General features: G+C 48.1%; 1 protein-coding gene and 1 non-coding gene across 2 annotated transcripts in view; both read left to right on the forward strand.

Annotated features, from left to right (window-relative positions):
* The window catches only part of LOC138437169 (two pore channel protein 2-like), a 60,908-nt gene that overhangs the window by 41,355 nt on the left and 2,475 nt on the right, over positions 1-17,078 (forward strand). Inside the window, exons 11-19 of the mRNA XM_069583968.1 lie at positions 478-622; positions 2,697-2,882; positions 4,152-4,213; positions 5,668-5,755; positions 7,162-7,231; positions 8,460-8,679; positions 8,887-8,977; positions 12,378-12,491; positions 12,721-12,845. Coding sequence (XP_069440069.1) covers positions 478-622; positions 2,697-2,882; positions 4,152-4,213; positions 5,668-5,755; positions 7,162-7,231; positions 8,460-8,679; positions 8,887-8,977; positions 12,378-12,491; positions 12,721-12,845 — 1,101 coding nt within the window. The remainder of the gene's footprint in view (positions 1-477; positions 623-2,696; positions 2,883-4,151; positions 4,214-5,667; positions 5,756-7,161; positions 7,232-8,459; positions 8,680-8,886; positions 8,978-12,377; positions 12,492-12,720; positions 12,846-17,078) is intronic.
* Positions 11,678-11,786, forward strand: LOC138438416 (U6 spliceosomal RNA). The gene has a single exon (XR_011256352.1). It is a non-coding gene; the product is annotated as a U6 spliceosomal RNA (small nuclear RNA).

Here is a 17,078-nt window from a genome sequence, read left to right on the forward strand (position 1 = left end):
TCTGGGACGATGCGCCAGTGTGTTGTGGAGGCTGTGGGTTTGAGTGAGTCCCTGAGAAGGGGCAGAGAGGAGAGTGGGCCGAGAAAAGGGTAGGGGTTGAAGGGAAAGGGTTATGCCTACCTTGGAGGTTTTGAGGCTGGGATGGGGCATGGGATTGAGGCTGGAAACGCAGGTCAGGCAGATATGGGAGGCAGCGACTGTCTTCACTGAGGAGGGAAATGAGGTGGGAGGCAGGGAGGGAGGCAGTGGCGTCTGTGAACCAGCAAAGCACGTGCTTGGTCAGGCTGCTTTAGGCTGGCTCAGGGTCTGCGTGAGGACAGGCGGGAGGTGGGGCCACTCGTTGGCCCTGTGGCCTTGACCTTTGAGGCTTCAGGTCTTCATCTGTGAAATGCAGATCCAAGAGTGCTGTCTCGGTGTCACTCTTTGGACCTTAGTGTCACAGCGGCCCCCTACTGGGGGGTCGTCTTTTCATTGCAGACAAAATGAACTTTCTACGCTTGGCTGACCTCCTCAACATCCGGGTGGTCGCCATCAACATCAAGAAACACCCACTGGAAACTTGGATGCCTCGGGTATACCAGTCGTCCACAAGCCTCATGGTCCAGAAGATGGTTCAACACAGGCAAGTGAGATGGGGCCAGTTTTCTCTCAAGTTGTTTTCAAAGTAGTGGAATCAGTTAGTGCTTTCTGGACTGAATACATTTCACCACTGAAGCTATAAGTCACCCCCTGCTCGCTGTGTTTGTTTTTTCAGGGAGGCATGGAAAGGGTTTTGGACAAGCTGTGTTTAACCTTAGCCAGAGGCCAGGCTTTTAGATTTTGCTTCCTTCTTCGATTTTTTTTTTTTTTTAATGCTCAAGAGCCACAGACTGGCTGTGTTTCCTGAGTCAGTGAAGCGAATCACTCTCTGATTTCAGAAAGTTCCAGCCCTATCAGAGTCATTAGGAAGTTGATGGCAAGTGTATTCTGACTCTGTAAAGTATGTGGTAGGAAGACATGACTTAGCATCACTAGAATGACTGCTAAGAATGTCAGCTGAATCTTTTCTTCTCAAGTAGATGGACTTGGTGAAAAGCAACTGATTGGAAAAGACCCTGATGCTGGGAAAGACTGAGGGCAGGAGGAGAATGGGGGGCAGACTGCATCATCGATACAGTGGACGTGAGTTTGAGTAAACTCCAGGAGATGGTGACGCACAGGGAAGCCTGGAGTGCTGCAGTTCATGGGGTCGCAAAGAGTCAGACGTGACTGAACAGCACAATGGACTCCAGCAAGAGTCCTTTATCCTGGTTGGAGACCTTATTTTTACTACGTGTTGCCTGGAATACACCTATCAGCAGAGATTCCCCCTCTTGCCGTCTTTGAATTTCTTGTCTCATAAAAGTGAATGATGGGACGCCCCTGGTGGTCCAGTGGTTAAGACTCCACACTCACAGTGCAAGGGACCTGAGTTCTGTCCCTGGTGGGAACTAGATCCCACATGCCATGACTAAAGATCCCGAATGCTGCAAGAAAGATCTAAGATCCCACGTGCCACAGCTAAGACCTGTTGCAAATAAATATTTTTTTTTAAGAAAGTAAATGGTTCAGAAGTCCTTGAAAGTAGCCCCGCCTATGATGCAGGTAAATATCCCTTTCAGCGCCCATATTCTGTATTAACCAAAACCCTCCATGTAAAGGGTCCCTTCCATTCATCTCTACACTGAGCTACAGATGTGTCTCACATGATGGATGTTTGTGTGTCCACACGTGGCATCCAGGGCTGGCCCCTAGAGTCTGAAGCTTCCCCAGAACAGTGGGCTAGGACTCTATCTTCCTGCAGCCACGTCCAGGATTCACCCAGGAGCACAGCACACAGATGCCTGCTTGGGGCAACCCGCTCTGGCGTTGAAAAGTTGATGCTGAGCCCAAATAGCACACTTTTTTTTATCCCTTTTCACCCCTGACTTGGTGAGAAAATAGGACATGTTGACTCCCTGGAAGTCTTGTGTGTGTATAAAGCGACTATATCCCAATTTAAAAAAAGACCCACAAGAAGACGCACACATACACACCGGATTTCAAAGACTTCATACCAAAAAAGGATGCCAAATATCTCGCTTGTAATTTTTACCATCATTACATGTTAAGCAGGTGGTAGTTTGGATGTACTGTGTTAAATAGAAAATATTGTTAAAATAATCTTAACCTGTTTAGAAAAATAAAAGAGAATTTGGTTTAAAAAAAGAAAAAGAAGTTTTCAGGAGCTTTCTTAGCAAAAGATTCCAGTTTTCCAGGGACAAGCACTGGAGATACAGTGGTTCCTAAACCTTCTCCTTGCCTTCTGATTCTACTGAACCTTTCCTCTGACCCAGCTGCTGTGCCGGAAAGGCGAACTTGGGAACACTAGGCCTTCATCCTGCTCCCTCGCTCTGTCTTCATTTTCTCCTTGGCAGGAAAGCCTGGGAGGCAGGCGAATTTCAGGGCCCTGACCATGCTGGAACCTTTCTTTCCATGAGGGGTGAATGTGTGTGTGTGTGTGTGTGTGTGTGTGTGTGTGTGTGTGTGTGTGTGTGTTGGTGGAGTGGGAGGTGGTGAGTGTCTCACATTCATCACATTGACAGGAAACACATCTGTCCCTGGAGGGCTCTAAAACTGCCTTTTTCTCTTTTAACTGCAATATATGACAGAATCTCTTCTTTTTTCCCTCCTGCCAGGATTTTTGTCTGGGTTTACGATGTCATCATTCTAATAAATGCCATATTCATTGCTTTGGATGAGAAAGACTCCTTAATTTCCTACGCAGAATGGCTTTTCCTTTCTCTGTATATCATTGAGATTCTCCTGAAATTGTACACGTATGAACCCAGCGCTTATTTTGGAAGGAAGCAGTTCTGGAACTGGTGAGTCTGTGTGTTTTTTTGTGGGTGGCCGGGGGACCATGGGTGAAGACAGGGCTTCCTGTCACACTGTGGGAACACAGCTTCGTCTGCCTAGTTTTGAGGTTTCTTTTTTGTTGCTTTTTGCTCATTAGTCTTGTTTTGTTTTTTTGACCACGCTACAGAGCATGAGGGATCTTGGTTCTTGGTCCTCCCAGGAATCGAAGCTGTGCCCCCTGCAGTGAAAGTGTGGCATCTTAACCACTGGACTTCAGGGAAGTCCCCAGTCTTCTTATAATGAAGTCTTGAGGACATGGGAACATCTGGTTGTCAGAGCTGTGATTTATGATGTCGGTTCGAATGACTAGCTAAAATTAGAATCACATCTTGAATTTGAAAAGGAATCTTAGGACACACACCCAGTGAGACAGTTCCCTCCAGAACTACCAGGCCCCACGCTCGTCTAGTCTTATTATCAGAAAACATGGGCTGCGTGGCTGAATGATGTGGACCTTAGCGAGCTCTTTGCTGGGCTGGATGTGTCTCTGTGACCTTCTCTCCTCCAGGCTGTGTACCTCCCTGCCTCAAACCATTGCCCGCGTGCTGCACACCATCTCAGGTGCTGCTGAGTGTCAGGCATCACGGAACACCAGCTTTAGGAGGACACAGTTTGGAAAGTTGGATCTCTGTAGTCACTACTTTCAGTGCCAAGAAACTCACTAGAGTTCTTGTGTGGCCCAACAGGAGGGACCTGACCAGTGTTGTCCAGGACCACGGCACTTTTGTCAGAAAGAAAAGTAATGGCACGATGAATTTCATCTTTAATTAGGAAGTTGCAGAACCTCCCTGGTGGTCCAGTGGTTAAGACTCCATGCTTCCAATACAGGGGATGTGGGTTTGATCCTGCTCAGTGTAGCCAAAACACAAAAAGAAAAAAAAAAATTTAAGTTGCAATGCATTTAGTAAAATTAATACCAAGAAAAATTATACTGTGTCTTCTGAAAATGTGTCAGTGTTCTTGCAAGTATGTAGCTATGCTGGAAGGCAGAGTGATGTGAATTAGTTGATTTCTACAGATTGCCTGGAATGGTTCATTGGTACAGTCAGTCAGTGATCAAACACAGTCTTTCTTTCTTTGTATCTGGTGTCCTAAAAATCATAGAAATGAGTCTGATGGCTGGATCTTGGCTTTCCCTAGGAGATTGGATTCAGCATTTTCTTAGGATTCACTGTATCCTGAGCTTGACAGACCTTTCCCTTGATTCCTTACTGATGTTGCTTCTTCACTGTTAGGTTCGATACGCTGATCATCATTGCAGCCCTGCTGGCCACTGTGGCCAACACCACCATTCAAGGTCAGTGTCATCACCCACTGCCAGCTTCTCTGCTTCCTGGATCATGTGTTCAATCAGTAATCTTTGTAGAACATCCATGGTGCACTCTTGGGGTGTTTGGAGCGATGCAGAGGGGATGAAGGAGAGTCAGTAAGAACGTTCCATGTTCTGGAGAGGGATGGCAGCTTTGTCTGTGTTTAGCTGTATGGTTGTTGTTGTTCAGTTGCTCATTCGTGTCCAGCTCTTTGCGACTCCATGGACCACAGCTCGCCAGGCTTCCCTGTCCTTCACCATCTCCCAGAGTTTGCTCAGACTCACATCCATCGAGTCGGTGATGCCATCCAACCATCTCATCCTGTCGTCCCCTTTTCCTCCTGCCTTCAATCTTTCCCAGCATCAGGGGCTTTTCCAGTGAGTCAGTTCTTCGCATCAGGTGGCCAAAGTATTGGAGCTTCAGCTTCAGCATCAGTCCTTCTAATGAATATTCAGGGTTTATTTCCTTTAGGATTGACTGGTTGGATCTCCTTGCTGTCCAAGGGACTCTCAACAGTCTTCTCCAGCACCACAGTTCAAAAGCATCAAATCTTCGGTGCTCAGCTTCTTTATGTAGAGATTCACGTGCAGGCGTCATCACACCAAACACTCACCTGGTTATTTCTCCAAAACTGCCCTTGGTCTCAGGGCTCACCCTTGACCTTCTGTCCATGCTGGCCCCTGGCCCCGGACCCAGATGTGGCGTCAGCCTCTGCCCACCGTCCTCCCGCCCTCTTCCTTCCACCCTCCTCTGGCTTCCCGACATGTGCCCTCAGCACCCGCACCCTCCTTCCTGTAGAGGCAGAGAAGATTATTCACAGATAAAGCAGGTTCTCTTTTTTCCTCAAATGCTTATTTATTTATATTTCTGGCTGTGCTGGGTCTTCATTGCTGTGCGTGGCCTTTGCTGGTTGCAGTGCACAGGCTCGCGGGTTCTCATTGCAGTAGCTTTTCCTGTTGCAGAGCCCGGGCTCTGGAGCACAGGCTCAGTAGTTCTGGCATGGCCTAGTCACCCCGTGGCACACGGGATCTTCCCAGACGAGGGACTGAACCCATGTCCCCTGCATTGGCAGTCGGACTCTTAATCACTGGGTCACCAGGGAATCCCAGACAGAGCAGCTTAACCTGACTATGAAATGAATGCTGGGGGAGAAGGGCTTGCTGAAACGTGCTCCGTAGCACGGGGCCCACAGTCACTTCTTGATGATGGTCTGCAGTCTGGTCCTGGTCTCATGAGCCTTTGCTCTAGGGCTGGCAGGGCTGCTCAGCCCGCTCTGATCAGCTTGCAGAGCCCTCCCTTCCTGTTGCTTGGAGCCGTCACCCTGTTCTTGAAGTGAAGTGCATATTTCCCCAGTACCCACATAGTCTCAGGCGTTGTTGAATTAAGGGACAAACTGGAGGCTCAGAAAGAACAATGAGAGTTGACTGTGTTCTTTTTCCAGCAAGAAAATACAACAGTCAGCAGGTACTGGATATTGTCTTGATTTTGAGAATACTCCGGCTCCTACGGGTCATCGTCAGCATTCAGAGGTAAGGATGAAACCATGGGGAACCATTGCTTCTGAATGGTTTCCCTTCTCTGGGGCTCGACAGAAACCATCCTGCCTGGGAGCTAGAAACATGCCCACCTGTGTCCCCAGGGTGGAGCTTGTATAGAGGACCTGGGTTCTCCAGGGGCCGTGGGCAGGGGCAGGGAGCCTGTGAAGATGCTAAAGGGCACCCATGGCAGCTCCCTGAGGGCAGGAAGTCAGTCCATCACTTTCATCCCCGTGACCTGGTCCCCCAGCTGTGCTTGCGTGTCATGACGGCAGCTAATGCTGGCAGCTAATGCTAACAGTGTGATAACTATTGTCTTACTGTTGTTCAGTCCCTAAGTCATGTCTGACTCTTTGTGGCCCCATAAACTGCAGCACTCTAGGCTCCCCTGTCCTTCATTGTCATGTCCATTGAGTCGATGCCATCAGCCATCTCACCCTGTCACCCCTTCTCCTCCTGCCCTTAATCTTTCCTAGCATCAGGGTCTTTTCCAATGAGCCAGCTCTTTGCATCAGGTGGCCAAAGTATTGGCACTTGTTAAATCCTTCCAACAATGCTTGATGTAGGGGCTTTGATGATCCTGAGTTCATGGGTCATGGCATTGGAGCTCAGAGAGAGCGAGAGGTTTCCCCAGTGATGCACAGCTAGAAAGAGACAGAACTAGGGCACAGACCTAGCAGTCTGCTCCCCAAGCCTGGAAAAGCCACTCTGTTTTGGATAGGCATGGTTCCTTCCTAGGAGTGTAGGGGGATGCCTCCATTCCAGGACTGGCTTGCTACCCCACAAAATACTCACTCTTTCAACCTAAGTCCCCAAGGAAGCTTTAATACAGACTGGATTTTTGATGTAGAAAAAGGTGGAGGAAAAAATCAGATGAGACTGTATGGTTTTTCTTTTTTTTTAAAGTTTTTTGTTGTTGTGGACCATCTTTAAAGTCTTTATTGAATTTATTACAATTTTATTTCTGTTTTATTTTTTGTTTTTTGTGTTTTTTTGGCCACAAGGCACATGGAATCTTAGCTTCCCAACCGGGGATCAAACCCTCATCCACCTGCATTGAAAGGTAAAGTTTTAATCGCTGGTCCACCAGGGAAGTCCCAGGCTGGGTTTCAGCCTTTGTCTTGCTGGTGAAACTGATTATCTTTCTCATGTTGTTGTTTTTTTTTTTTTAACTGGCTTGCTTTGCTCTAGGTGAAATACAAGTTAACCACCTGCTGCCCTTCCCACCCAGTTCGGTAGATGGACTGACATTGACAAAATTGTAAAGGCAGATTCCTAGCGGCATTTAGAGAGCAGATCCAGGACGGGAGGGCGAGGCATTAAACCAAAGGTGCTAGGATGCTGTCAGTTTTACTCTTACCCGCCCTGTTCCTTGTGTCAGAAACTTCATTTTATCCCAGGTTCCGGGTGATCGTGACCACCTTAATTAACATTGGCCCCACAATGCTGACATTCGGCGGCCTGGTCTTGGTGAGTGTTTTCTTTCTGATCCAAGTGAAGCAAGTGGTAAGATGTTCATTTTTTAAAACTTACTTTCTCATTTCTGGCTGCACTGGGCCTCCGTTGCTTTGCATGGGCTAGCTCTAGCTGCGCCGAGCCGCGGCTACTCTCCGCTGCAGTGGGTGGGCTCTTCATTGTGGAGGCTTCTCTTGCTGCAGAACGCAGATTCTAGGGCTTCGGTAGTGGCAGCACCCGGGCTCATTAGCTGTGGCTCACGGGCTTTCGCTGCCCAGGGCATGTGGAATCTTCCCGGACCAGGGATCAAACTGTGTCCTCTGCTTTGACAGGCAGATTCTTAGCCACCGTACCACCAGGGGAGTCTAAGAGATTCATTCTTAGCAGCTCTCTCTGAGCTTTATTTTAAGTGAGGGAAAGAAAGAGAGATGAAATCAATGAGGTCAGTGGTTTCTAGGAGCCATTTTAAAAAATATCAAATGTGTATAAACGTCCGGCCTTTATACCTGCAAACAGTTCAGCTACGCTGGCTGCTGTAATGAACATCCCAGCCTCAGCGGGTTAATCTCGTCACAGTTTTTCTCACCCGCAGTCCAGGGGGGTATTCCTAGCCCTAACCACCAGGTGGTTCTCAGGGATTTAAGCTCCTTCCAGTGCATGGCTCTTGTATCTGGATTGTTTTTTAAACTCTACTGGGAAATCGCTATACAGTATGACAAATATTCGAAATCTAATGAGTCGGGCTTTCCTGGTGGCTCAGCAATAAAGAATCCACCTGCCAATTCAGGAGACGTGGGTTAGATCCCTGGGTCAGAAAACCCCCCTGGAGAAGGAAATGGCAACCCGCTCCAGTATGCTTGCCTGGACATTCCCATGGACAGAGGAGCCAGGTGGGGTGCATGCCATGGGGTCACAGAGTCAGACAGGAGTGAACAGCAAGAGCAAATTGGGTGCCCTGACTTGCTGGCAGCATCACCGTGACTTTGTAAATGGAGACTCTGGGAGAGGTCAAGGTGTGGTCCCGCCAGTGTGTCTCCTGGCCCTGAACACCCCAGTGTTCGGTGGGCAAACCCCAGCCACCCTTTCTGCTGATGTTGCTGGAACTCATGGCTAGGGGGCAGCGATTCCTGGAATGAGGGCAGCAGCCTTTCCTGCTGGCTGTTGTCACGTGGCCCACCCCGTCCATGTCCTCCCGCCTCCCCTCACCCCGCGTGCCACCCCATGACCCTGCTGCCCACCCTAGGTGGTCTACTATGCATTTGCCATCATTGGGATGGAAGCATTCCACGGCAAAGTCCACTTCCTGGACCCCAGTTCTGGCAGTCCTGATGCCGCGGTGTGTGGGAACCCAGCCTTAAAAGACTCAGCATTTGCCCGAGGCAGGTACTGCAAAAACAACTTCAACGACCTGGCGTCCTCCCTCATCCTGCTGACGGAGCTCACCGTGGTTAACCAGTGGCACGATATCCTTTCTGAGGAGGAGGCGTGGTGGGGGCTGCTCAGAGCAGCTTCTGGGAGGAGAAGGAAGTGGGAGCCTGCTCCAGTATTCTTGCCTGGGAAATCCCGTGGACAGAGGAGCCTGGCGGGCTACCGTCCAGGGGTCGCAAAGAGGGGGGCACGACTGAGCAACTGAACTACGACCTCGCAGGTTTCGTGCCTTAGCTTTGCACTCCTCGCGGACGGCTTTGCCCTCGCGACACACCAGGCAGCAAAGCTGTATTTCATCGGCTTCCACGTTGTGGTCGTCATTCTCATTGTGAAGTGAGTGTCCTCCTGCCAGTGGGCCTTTCCAGATCTGCCCCACCACCACCACCCTCAGAACTACAGCCGCTCGCACCTCCCTCCTCCCTGGCTCCACCCTGGAGTTCCCTGAGGATGGGTCACCTCTCCCTTGCTAGATGGCCAGGACACCAGAAGGGAGGCGTCTAACTTCTATTCACACTTGTGTTCCTCAGCGTCAGCCAGCCGTGCATATCAATATGTCATATACATCTCATAGCCTCACAAGTTGGTTGGGTCAGAAGGGCTCTGGGGTCCTGGTGGGTCTCCCTACCCTTCCCCACTGGGATGAACATCCTTGTGGATTGCATCCACCCTCTGCTGAAATCTGCCCAACTCCTGGGACTCGTTAGAACCTAAACGAGCTAGTTTCCTTGTTGTCCAGCTCTGGTCCTCACCTGTCCTTGCGCAGGTAGAATGGAAAGGTGCCACTGGTTAACTCTCTTCACTGGTTCCAGTTCTGTCCTGATCTGTCTTCCGGGGGTCGGGGGAGCTCAGCCACTCTTTGAAAGCAGTTACGACATCTCAGCGCTTCAGAGGGCTTTCCTTCCAGCTTGCCGATCTCTCTGATTCCAGTTCCATTGTTCCTTGTGGGAATCTGAGTCCCCCTGATCACGGGTTTGCATTTTCTAAGTAACTTTGGTCGTTTGTTTGCTCATTGGCTGTGCTGGGTCTTGGCGGCTGCTCAGGCTCTTCTCTGGGTGCAGCAGGTGGGCACCGCTCTCGTGCTGGGGTGCGGGCTCTCATTGCGGTGGCTTCTTCTGCAGCGCGCAGGCTCTGGGGTGCATGCACTTCAGTGCTCGTGGCCCGTGGGCTCTAGAGCACAGGCTCAGCTGTTGCTCCGCAGCATGTAGGATCTTCCCAGATCAGGGGTCAAACCTGTGTTCCCTGCATTGGCAAATGGATTCTTTACCACTGAGCCACCAGGGAGGCCCTTGATCGCTGAGTTTTTTCCCAGAGGTGTTATGTGGCTGTTGTACCCTTCTCAGCGCCCAGGGCACACAACTCTTGGCGTGACAGCCCAGCCCCGGGCCTTGTTACCTCAAGGCTGCTTTGGCCACCAACCCGCTAGTTTTGGTAGCGGGAGGGGAGGGGAAGAACCGCTCAGTGCTGCTGGTCCTGCATAGTCTGGACAGAACGTGCAACAGGAACAAGAGAAAAAGAGGGTTAGGGTTAGTGGCTCTAAGAGAGATTTTCAGAATGCTGGGGTGGGCCGGGGCACCGTGGAAAGCTGTGGGGGTTTTTCTGCTGCTCTCCTCCCCAAGGTACAAGGAGGTGGTGGCAGCCGGGGCTCCGGCAGCACTGTGTTACATCAGGGTGGTGAGGGGCTGGGATTCCCTGCTCACAAACTGACGGGCCACTGTGCGTGTGTGTTGTGTGTGTGTAGTGACCGAGCGTGACACCGAGGGCCCAAGGCAGAGAGAGCTCATTCCTCATGGCAGAAGCTGCAGCCGGAGCAATACCTGGGTCTGTTCCCTGAGCCCCAGTCCCCACTAAGCAGCGAGAGGAGGGCCAGCTGGACGGGCTGGATTGTAGAATGAGAAATTCAAAATGAGGAAACTCTAATCTGTATATCTGGGAAGACCTGCCCATCCTCCCCTCTGGAGAGAGAGAAAAAAAGAGAAATACCTTATTTTAAAACCTTTTTCCTTGTATTGGAGTATAGCCAGTTAACAATGCGATAGTTTCAAGTGAACAGGGGAGGGACTCAGCCACACATATGCACGTGTCCATTCTCCCCCAAACTCTGCTCTCCTCCAGGCTGCCGTGTGACATTCAGCAGAGTTCCCTGTGCTAGATGGGCCCCTGTTGGTTTTATTTTTAAAATTTAATTTATTTTAAATGAAAGGGGAAAGTTTTTAATGATAAAAAGTACAATTCCCCAAGAAGATAGAGCTCATAAACTGTTAGACACCTTAACAGCAAAGAAACAAAGATACATAAAGCAAAATCAGAAGAAATATAAGGGAAAAGAAAAAATGTATAATCATAGAGAGACATATTAACATTTCTCTGAGAATATTTTATCAAGTGCAGAAAAAATAAGAATAGGAGCATCTTGAATGATGTCATTAATAATTTAAATACAATAGATTTATATTTAATTTATAGTAATCATATCCTACTCAAACATATAAAAAATTTTGTATCTCATATGTTGTTATTAGACGTCCAGAGGACATTTAGAAAAACTGGCAAAAAGATAAACATTACTAAATTTCAAAAAGTTAATCTATGTTAAATACAGCAGTGTGTACATGTCCATCCCAGACTCCCTAACTGTCCTTTCCCCCCATTCTTCCTCTCTAGCAAGCATAAGTTCATTCTTTAAGTCTGTGAGTCTGTTTCTGTTTTGTAAGTAAGTTCAAGAAAGGCCGTGTTTTCGCTCTTGATTGTAAGCAGGTCTCTGGGGAGGAGAGGTCTTCGCTAGCCACAGTGATCTCTGGTGAGGAGGCAGCGCCAAGCTTTACTCCCATGGGACATCTCCGGAGGCTAGTGTACTGGGCTGGTCAAAACGTTCGGGTTTTCCATAAGTGAATTTTTTTTTACAGTTAACACATCCCTAAATTGACTCCCAGTGCCTTTGCTCCAGGATCCAGACTGTGCAGAAACATGAGACATTCGTGGAGAGTTGTCTATCAACCATTATTTGGCCTAAGCTTCCCCTTAAACTGTATTTTTGTGCTTGGTCTGGCAACACATGTGATAAAGTTGGAACCATATACAAAGAAGATTTACATTGCCCCTGCACAAGGATGACTCACAAATTGGTGACTCATTTCATAGTTTTGCAATATAGGGGCAGGGGATTAAGAGGTACAAACTGTTACATATAAAATAAGATACAAGGATGGGCTTCCCAGGTGGCGCTAGGAGTAAAGAACCTGCCTACCCGTATAGGAGATGTAAGAGCCTCGGGTTCCATCCCTGGGTCAGGAAGATCCCCTGAAGAAGGGCATGGCAACCCATTCCAGTATTCTTGTCTGGAGAATCCTGGTGGGCTACAGTCCTTAGACTCCCTAAGACTTGGACATGACTGAAGTGACTTATCATCAGCTACAACACAGGGAATATACTCAGTGTTTTATAATAACTGTAACTGGAATATAACCTTTAAAAATTGTGAATTAAAAAGCCCTCTATTTTCTTAATAGTCACTGTTTAAATAGGATGTAGAGGAAGAATGATTTTGCAGATGCAAGCAAGTTGTGCCCAGTGCTTGAAAGACATGTTGTCATTTCTTCTTCATGTTCTGTTTTCTTTGCAAAGATGGGCAGCGTATTTCTCATGTGGGCTTGGAAACTCTTTGGCATCACAGTTTCCCATCACCTAGACCGTGGCTGACTCAGTATAACACCCTCTGCCTTTTATTGTTTCTCAGTATTTTCATAGCATTCATCTTGGAGGCGTTTTTTGTGGCGTATTCGTTAGAAAAGAGTGAAGTGGAAACTGCCATTGAGAAGAAGATTCAGGAGCTTGGAGTGGGGGTCCAAGAGTGAGTAGCAGTTCCTGACACGGCTCGTGGACTTTGGAGGTGGGGTGTTCTTGGCGGGGTCCTGACCACCTTTAACCCCCGAGGTCCCATGGCAGCCAGCTGGCTCCCAGGTGCCAGTTCTCAGAGGCCCTCACCAGCTGCACGGGTGGCGTGGGGCCACGGCTGGGAGGACAGAGAGGGGCTCAGCGGAGGGACTCGGCCGTGTTCACACACGTCTTCCTCCCTGAAGGGAAGACATGAAGGACGGGGGGCTCATTGACCACGTGGACACCAAGGACAGTGGCTTCAGTGCGGACGAAGGAGGCAACAAAAAGCGGGACTTGAGAGGCCTGTACTTCAGAATTGCATCCAAAAGTAAGTGTAACCCGACCCGAAGCTGCCTCTGATCCACCCTTCTCGTAGCAGCTGCTGTGATGTTTCCAGGATGCAAACCTGACCTTCAGGGGCTTCCTGTGGGTCAAGGGTAAAGACCTGCCATGGGCTCGGGGGCCCCATATCTGGTTCCCTTGAATATCTCAGCCCAGGTCCCCTGTGCCTTTGCCCTTCAGCCCTGCTGGCCCCACTTCCGGGGCTCCCTTGCTCCATCCTGCACATGCTGCTCTCTCCCATGCTCTCATCCCTTCCACCCCTCCTTGCCTAATCAAGGCCTCTCCTCCCACAGGTCTCTGCTTCCTTGGGGAAGCACGCTGGGCTCCCCAAGAGGTCAGGTGCTCCTGGGAGCTCCCCCAGCTCTCCTCCCCCATCTTTTAGCACAGGTCAGCTGCACAGTCACTGCTGAGTGACTGCCTGGTCACCGTCTGTCTTCTCTGCAGACTCAAAGCTCCACAGGTACAGGGCTGTGTCTTTTTTGTTCTCCATTGTATCCCCAGGAGATCAGTGGAGAAATAACTCTAGAAAGAAAGAAGAGATGGAGCTAAAGCAAAGACAATACTCAGTTGTGGATATGACTGGTGATGGAAGTGGGGTGCGATGCTGTAAAGGGCAATATTGCAGAGGAACCTGGAATATTAAGCCCATGAATCAAGACAAATTGGAAGTAGTCAAGCAGGAGATGGCAAGAGTGAACATTTTAATAAACGTTTTGGGAATCAGTGAACTAAAGTGGACTGGAATGGGTGAATTTAACTTAGATGACCATTATCTCTACTACTGTGGGCAAGAATCTCTTAGAAGAAATGAAGTAGCCATCATAGTCAACAAAAGAGTCTGAAATGCAGTACTTGGATGCAATCTCAAAAATGATAGAATGATATTTGTTCGTTTCCAAGGTATACCATTCAGTGTCAGAGTAATTCAAGTCTATCCTCTGACCAGCAATGCTGAAGAAGCAGAACAGTTCTGTGAAGACCTACAAGACCTTCTAGAACTAACACCCCCCAAAGATGTCCTTTTCATTATAGGGGAATGGAATGCAAAAGTAGGAAGTCAAGAAATACCTGGAGTAACAGGCAAATTTGGCCTTGGAGTACAGAATGAAGCAGGGCAAAGGGGAATAGAGTTTTACCAAGAGAAGGCACTGGTCAAAGAAACACCCTCTTCCAATTACACAAGAGAAGACTCTACACATGGACCTCAGCAGATGGTCAACACCGAAATCAGATTGATTATATTCTTTGCAGCCGAAGATGGAGAAGCTCTATACAGTCAACAAAAACAAGACCAGGAGCTGACTGTGGCTCAGATCATGAACTCCTTATTGCCAAGTTAAATTGAAATTCAGACTTAAATTGAAAAAAGTAGGGAAAACCACTAGACCATTCAGGTATGACCTAAATCAAATCCCTTACAGTGGAAGTGACATTAGATTCAAGGGATTCGATCTGATAGAGTGCCTGAAGAACTATGGATGGAGGTTCATGACATTGTATAGGAGGCAGTGATCAAGACCATCTCCAAGAAAAATAAATGCAAAAAGCCAAAATGGTTGTCTGAGGAGGCCTTACAAATAACTGTGAAAAGAAGAGAAATGAAATGCAAAGGAGAAAAGGAAAGATATACCCATTTGAATGCAGAGTTCCAAGGAATAGCAAGAGGAGATAAGAAAGCCTTCCTCAGTTATTGATGCAGAGAAATAAAGGAAAACAATAAAATGGGAAAGACTAGAGATCTCTTCAAGAAAATTAGAGATACCAAGGGAACATTTCAAGCAAAGATGTGCACAATAAAGGACAGAAATGGTATGGACCTAACAGAAGATATTAAGAGGTGGCAAGAATACACAGAAGAAATATACAAAAGAGATCTTCAAGACCCAGATAACCATGATGGTGTGATCACTCACCTCGAGCCAGACATCCTAGAGTGCAGCATCAAGTGGGCTTTAGGAAGCATCACTACGAACAAAGCTAGTGGAGGTGATGGAATTCCAGTTGAGCTATTTCAAATCCTGAAAGATGATGCTGTGAAAGTGCTGCACTCAATATGCCAGCAAATTTGGAAAACTCAGCAGTGGCCACAAGACTGGAAAAGGCCAATTTTCGTTCCAATCCCAAAGAAAGGCAATGCCAAAGAATGCTCAAACTACCGCACAATTGCACTCATCTCACATGCTAGCAAAGTAATGCTCAAAATTCTCCAAGTGAGGCTTCAACAGGACATGAACCATGAACTTCTAGATGTTCAAGCTGATTTTAGAAAGGGCAGAGGAACCAGAGATCAAATTGCCAACATCCGCTGGGTAATCAAAAAAGCAAGAGAGTTCCAGAAAAAAACATCTACTTCTGGTTTATTGAATATGCCAAAGCCTTTGACTGTGTGGATCACAACAAACTGTGGAAAATTCTTAAAGACATGGGAATACCAGACCATCTAACCTGCCTCCTGAGAAATCTGTATGCAGGCCAAGAAGCAACAGTTAGAACTGGACATGGAACAACAGACTGATTCCAAATCAGGAAAAGGAGTATGTCAAGGCTGTATGTTGTCACCCTGCTTATTTAACTTCTATGCAGAGCACATCATGAGAAATGCTGGACTGGATGAAGCACAAGCTGGAATCAAGATTGCTGGGAGAAATATCAATAACCTCAGAGAAGCAGCTGATACCACCCTTGTGATAGAAAGAGAAGAAGAACTATAGAGCCTCTTGATGAAAGTGAAAGAGGAGAGTGAAAAAGCTGGCTTAAAACTCAACATTCAGAAAACGAAGATCATGGCATCTGGTCCCATCACTTCATGGGAAATAGATGGGCACACAGTGGAAACAGTGTCAGACTTTATTTTGGGGGGCCCCAAAATCACTGCAGATGGTGACTGCAGCCATGAAATTAAAAGATGCTTACTCCTTGGAAGGAAAGTTATGACCAACCTAGACAGCTCATTAAAATGCAGAGACATTACTTTGCCAACAAAGGTCCATCTAGTCAAAGCTGTGGTTTTTCCAGTGGTCATGTATGGATGTGAGAGTTGGACTATAAAGAAAGCTGAGTGCTTAAGAATTAAGCTTTTAAACTGTGGTGTTGGAGAAGACTCTTGAGAATCGCTTGTACTGCAAGGAGATCAAACAAGTCAATCCTAAAGGAAATCAGTCCTTTGTTATGCACCGAGCCTGTATCTCCGAACCAACCGAGAGAGCAAGTCCACCACAGTAATGCAAAGGCAAGAAGGGAGTTTATTTCTAGGGCGCTAGGGCCCAAGTCTCTTCCAGCACAGTGGAATCCGACAAGAGCCCCAAACAAAGGAGTATGGCAGCTTATATACAGGCAGTTCTTTGTCTCAGTTACAGAAGTAGCTGGCGTTACATGATTGGCCAGGCAGGATGAGCGCATGTCCTGTCTTTTTTTGGTAAACGACTCAGGTCCTAGAGCCCGTCATTTGGTCCCTAACATCCTTAATATTGGAAGGACTGATGCTGAAGTTGAAACTCCAATACTTTGGCCCCCTGATGCGAAGAACTGACTCATTTGAAATGACCCTGATGCTGGGAAAGATTGAAGGTGGGAGGAGGAGGAGACGAGAGAGGATGAGATGGTTGGATGGCATCACCAACTCAATGGACATGAGTTTAAGCAAGCTCCAGCAGTTGCTGATGGACAGGGAGGCCTGGCGTGCTGCATCCCATGGGGTTGCAAAGAGTCAGACATGACGGAGAGACGGAACAGAACTGTATTCCCAGGGCCTCACAATGTGCCTGGGACACGCGGTCATTACTATCAGCTGTTTAATTACTTTACTGACTTGCAGTGAATTATGGATTGACTGAGTGAACCCAGGGGGGCTTCCCTGGTGGCTCAGTTCAGTTCAGTTAGTTCAGTCGCTCAAGCGGTGAAGAACCCGCCCACTAGTGCAAGATATGTGGGTTTGATCCCTGGGTTGGGAAGATCCCCTGGAGAAGAAAATGGCAACCTGCTCCAGTATTCTTGCCTGGGAAATCCCATGGACAGAGGAGCCTGGTGGGCTACAGTCCATGAGGGCACACAGAGTTGATAATACTTAGCAACCAAACAACAACATTGAGTGAACGCAAAGCTGTCTGAATTCCAGCTGGGGCTTTGGCGGGGACACCGTCTCTTGCAATTAGACACAGCACAGCATAGATGCAGGGAGGAGTGGGGTGGGCATGCCACCCCAGAGGTGGGCCTCCTGCCT

Source organism: Ovis canadensis, chromosome 3 (assembly GCF_042477335.2).
Source record: "Ovis canadensis isolate MfBH-ARS-UI-01 breed Bighorn chromosome 3, ARS-UI_OviCan_v2, whole genome shotgun sequence".
Taxonomy (NCBI): Eukaryota; Metazoa; Chordata; class Mammalia; order Artiodactyla; family Bovidae; genus Ovis; species Ovis canadensis.